General features: G+C 40.0%; 1 protein-coding gene across 1 annotated transcript; it reads right to left on the bottom strand.

Annotated features, from left to right (window-relative positions):
• Positions 1-544: 544 nt before the first annotated feature.
• On the bottom strand, positions 545-5087 carry snap29 (synaptosome associated protein 29). Its single transcript, XM_060054411.1, has 6 exons — positions 4947-5087; positions 4234-4467; positions 3950-4143; positions 2068-2153; positions 1876-1980; positions 545-1578 (listed from the first exon to the last, which is right to left on the bottom strand). The coding sequence occupies exons 2-6, from the start codon at positions 4465-4467 to the stop codon at positions 1418-1420; spliced, it is 780 nt and encodes a 259-aa protein (XP_059910394.1). The 5' UTR covers positions 4947-5087; the 3' UTR covers positions 545-1417.
• Positions 5088-5256: the final 169 nt, after the last annotated feature.

Below are 5256 nucleotides of genomic sequence, written 5' to 3'. Positions count from 1 at the left end.
CATTGAGCAATTAATGACAGAACTTACCATCAAGTAGTGGCCATTTTAATTCTCCTGGATCACAAAGAAGAGATAAAGACTAAACAAGGCAGTTGGGCCTTCTGTTTAAAAAGGAGGCTTCCTTATGATAACTCTGTTTGGTGGGGTTGTAGTTACCAGTGGAGACTCAGTAAGGTGTACATTTTAACTAAACTTTTAAAGAAAGAGGCAAAAACTAGATCAGCCAAGATCATCTCATAGCATTATCTTGGATTTTGTACAAAATCTATATAGAAATGCCCATGCTTCACAGGAGCAATCTTCATTTTGACAAGACATCATCACTCAAGGTAGTAGTATAAAAAATAGCTCCATACTGAGAATGAGATTAGGGCGCCACCTAGAGGAACTTTTGACCAATTAATTTCAAACTCAAGAGTTGCATTCGCAAATGTAACTTATATCATTTTTTTTTACTGAATAACCTTTTTTTTAATCTATATATATATAATGTTGTTAATTTTAATCTGTAAATATTGGTAGTTCAGTTATAAAACAAAGACAATTAGATTAACGTTATTTAATAGATTTCAAACAGCAGATCCTTCAATTGGAGCAAGTTAGTGGTTTCTCTAGTCTCCTATTGTAGGTCATTTAAAGTGTTTGTCTCATTATGAAATTCAACTTTTTATATTCACAGAATGCAGCCCCACTGTTCACATTATATCTGCCTCAAAAACATCCTTATTCACGTCACAAATACATCTTAAAAAGATATGCACTAAAAGTCAAGTTGATTCAATGACCCTAGAAAATAATACAACTAATCAAAATTGGGAAAGGAAAAAACATTTGGAGGATTTTTATAGCAGGCACAACAAAATAAAAGAGTTAAGTAAGGCAAGATGTATTAGGCAAAACATAACATGTTAAGATTCCTTGTTTGATAAAATCAATTTGGGGTCGACAGCGACGACGTTCTGGCTACCAGTTATACATGTAGTCATTTAGTAACTGCTTGCTGCTGGAGCATGAGCACATTTCTATAGTCTCTGTACATATCTCCTTCAAAAATATGGAAACACAATCAAATGTGGTCAATCAGTTGATTTTGTTTGAAAACATTTCAATGAAAATTAGAGTAAATGTTCTCAATTGAGTAGTCATAAGACACACATGCATATGTACTTAATAATATTCTGTTCAATAAAAACTGACAGATGGGCTTTAGGCATCAAAACCGCCTGTGTTAGTAGGCAGCGAATAAAAAGAAGGAAGATCCATGTAAGCAAAAAAGCTAAATAGCTCAAATACAATGTGTATTTCATTCATTTTGATATAAAATAATAGTTACGTCATTCTGCTATGGACAGCTTTGATACCCAGCAATAAAGAAGCCATCTACTTCTGTCTCTCAAAGTTTGTATGCAAGTCAGTTTTATTTTAAGTTTTTGATTTGTTGGTTGGTGTTGTTGATCTTCAGGTCCATCTTATCGACCTTGTTCATCAGAGAATCTAGCGAGTCGTCTTGACTCTCGAGCTCCGACTGCAGACCCAATCCCAAGCCCTTCAGTCTGCTCAGTCCCAGGGACATATCATCTGAGGAGGACACACAGAAGAGCTTTAGGGTCAAACTAGGCTGTTTTCAAAGGTGAGATATTATACCACCAGGTGTTAGTGTGTTTAGCCGTTACAAGCCGTTTTGAAAATCTGCCTCGTCTGACATCACAAGTGGGCGTGTTCACCTAGATAGATGGATATGCCCACTTGTGATGTCAGAACACACCTGGTGGTATAATATGTCACCTTTAATATAAGAGCTACATGCATCACGTTAAACGGGCTATATCCATTTTAATACCATTTAAAGATCTTAAGAGAAAGAGCTTTCCGTACCTAGGTTATTGTCCAGGGTCTGATGAGCGGCCCTTAGATGCTGGTTCCTAGGATGGCCGTTCTGTACAGATGGGTCGTCGTCTACTGGTGCAGAGGCTCCAAATCCTGTTTTTGAAAAGACACATGTTAATGTGACCTAGGTTTTACCAAGGTTAACACAGAGTGAAAGTGCATGTACTATGAACCCCTCACCTGCTGTATCGATCTTTCTGAGATTGGGGTGACTGGCCTGGTACTTATCTTCATGTCCTCGACTAGAGGACAGGGCATTCTGTAATCTACATATGAAACAAAATGTAAACAGATAAGCATGGCTAACCTGTGGAGGGAGGGGCAGTCAATGTCAAAGCACTCAGAAGAAATAAACAATTCTGGCAACGATTTTTTTTAAGATAGGTTGGCTGAGACTTGGCGAGAGCGATAAACTTGAGCAAAACAGGGATTAGCATTTTTTTTTTTTTAATAATACTAATAAAAAAAACTTAGATCAGGGTGGTATATATGAAAGAGTAGTAAAAGGGAAACTTCATCATGGTAATGGATATTAAGAATTGACAAAATATAGAATGCAATAGTGTTGCACGATACCAAAATTATGACTTCGATACTATACCTGCCCGAAAATACCTCGATACTCGATACTGAACCGATGCCACGGTGAAAATCTAAAATATCTGGAAAAGAGATGAATAATGGGCCAGCTCGGTCTCACTATGGTTTAACTTTCAGCAGTTTGGTCCTTTCCTGCTTTTTTAGCAAATTACGTTAAAAAAATTAATTCTTCAGATCAGAGAATGTATTCCGATTGAGGCGTATTAATATATATAATACGCCTCAATCGGAATACAATTCTCTGATCGGAATAGAATTCCTTGCGGAACAGAAGAGGTGGTGTAGTCCGCTATAATCGACATGTATACACTTATTCCGATTGGTTTGGGCTGGGTGCGGCTACTTTTTAACTTAGAGAGATGGCATCAGCAACTGAAGTAGTTCGCAATTGTTCCGTTGGTACTTTTATGCACACCGAACTAGACCGCTGTCAAGGAAAGTGGATTTTTTGCCTAATTCACGTCTTTCTTGTTACTCCGCAAGTAGTCCGGTAACTTATCAACCCTAGCGTGTCCGGTTGCTAAGCGACGTCAACGTGTTTGGCAGACTATTTCTTTGCTGATCAACACTACGAATGGTAATTGTAAAAAGACACACCGTGTGAAGACAATGTTTCATTCTGGCAAGGAGCCGTGTAATTAGCTGGATAATGTATCGAACGTCGCCGGTCATTATCGAAAATAATACCCTTCAGGGCGATGCAAGACACCTCCGCATCGCATCTGGTTCGCCCTGTCGGGGCTTATTTTCCCAATAATGACTGGCGTTCTGTACATCATTTATCGCTTACATATATCCTATAAGTCCAGACCAACATAACGGTTGTGCGTAAGAGACATACGGACGTACGCTTACCATTTTTGTAAATGCCATATATACAGTACATTCCGATTGCATGATAAGAATAGATCTATTGTGATTAGAAATCTAATCGGATCAGAAGTGTCAATAGCCGCGTTTACATGGACACATCTGATCCGTTATATAGAATAACTCCATATTTCACTTCTCCTGTCTTTTTTCTCCACAATCCGAGGACTGTCGGCAAGCGCTTCCTAACTGCCATCTCGTTACGTCTCACTCTCACTCGCTCAGTGAATTGCCTGCTGCTGCTATAGCTGAGCGCGAGCTGAGGGGCACGCCCACTGACTAGCCTCAGTAGCCTGCAAGGAGTATGACTGAGAGTTGATGCTGCTTGTTTATGTGCAAGTCCTTTCGTTCAAAGTATTAAAACATTTTATAAAAGTATCAATACAAAAAAATTAGCATATCGTATTGTTTTTTGCTTGAGGGTATCGTGATACCTTTCTAGCATCAGTATACCGTGCAACACTAGAATGCAAGTCAGTTGCTAGGAAACAACCCACACATTTATCTCATATATTAATATAAAATCACAAATATTACAAAAAAGATATATCAACTTGTGTAATGTCTTAAAGAGGAGGCGATTGAGTCTTACTTGTCGCTGGCCTGGTACGAGTTGTTCTGCACAGGCGGTGGCTTGGTTTCTGGCTTCGCCTTGAAGTAATTCACAAGACCTCCCCACACACTCTTGATGCCGTTGATGTGCCTCTGGCTGGTCTTCAAGTCTTCCTCCATGTTGTCTACCATCTTCTCTGACCTTTTCAGAGCCTCCCCCTGACGCATCAGCTCCTAAAAAAAGAAAAGGCGAGGCCGCATGAGGCTTGTTCTCTCTATAATAGATTATATATATTGGCTACACAGATTAGTTTCGTACCATACCTCTGCAGTGTCCACACCCATCTTCTCTGAATCGTAGATGAGAGCAACGGACCGGTGGCTGCTGTCCACCGCAGACTTGGCTGTGCGCATAACCTCCTGCTGCAGGTGTCTTTGACGCCTCTCAGCATCACTCAAACCTCTATCGTTTTCATCGATTCCCCCAACGTTAGACCCATACGCTCCCTCTTCTTCATCATCATCTGCAAACGGGTTGCTGGACTTGGGAAAAGCCATCTGAACACAGATTAGGAAGAAACAGACAGGAAGCCGTCAGGAGGAAATCGTTTTATTTTGCACAAACTTGCAAATTAATATGCAGGATATAAACACTACCTAAGATTAGGAAATTATACTAGGAAAGGTTAGGTAACGGTAGACCGACCCGCCTACCGCCAAAAGTCAGCTGACCCCGCTCTGAATTGTTAAGATTGAATATTGGAATAAACCTATGACATTGATCTCTACGTCCACGTTTAATTTAAGTAAAACAATGATAAAACATTGTCTCCGAGCATGACACAAATGTAAATCCTCTCCCTGGGCAGCTGGTTGTTTTAGCTTGAAGCTAACACAAACGGTGTTAACTTTGATGGCAGGGAACCACCACACCCATAACGCTGACTCACAAATCGATACACAACAGTGCACTGAAATAAACAATATCACCTCAGATAAAATGTCACAAAGATACAGAAAAAACATAAAGTACAGACCTTTGACCGAAACTATCCTCTATCAGCTGACGACGAGACACTTCCGTCCAACACTTCCGGTCACGTCACTGCTTGTTGTCAATTGCTTCTCTCGAACGACTATAATAAACCTCCCAGTATTCATCAGACACTATCCAATTTTCAAGTATAAAGTATGAAGCCTTTTTAAATCAATGTCAAATTGAACGCTTAGTACTACATTACGTAAAATCGAACTGTACTAATATTGTACCAGGGGGCTTTCCGTACTGCGGGATACTAGCCCCGCCACGGCCACCGAGAGCTCCAGCACTCCCCTTATTATCGCTCC

The sequence above is a fragment of the Gadus macrocephalus genome, chromosome 6 (assembly GCF_031168955.1).
Source record: "Gadus macrocephalus chromosome 6, ASM3116895v1".
Classification (NCBI taxonomy): Eukaryota; Metazoa; Chordata; class Actinopteri; order Gadiformes; family Gadidae; genus Gadus; species Gadus macrocephalus.
This window is presented reverse-complemented; position numbering and strand designations above follow the sequence as displayed.

Excerpts from the sequence above, each read along its gene's own strand:
- snap29 (XM_060054411.1), bottom strand. The coding sequence starts at position 4,467 with ATGGCTTTTCCCAAGTCCAGCAACCCGTTTGCAGATGATGATGAAGAA. Across the intron at positions 1,981-2,067 it reads CAGAAAGATCGATACAGCAG|GATTTGGAGCCTCTGCACCA; the intron begins GTGAGGGGTTCA and ends TTTCAAAAACAG. Across the intron at positions 1,579-1,875 it reads GACCCTGGACAATAACCTAG|ATGATATGTCCCTGGGACTG; the intron begins GTACGGAAAGCT and ends TGTCCTCCTCAG.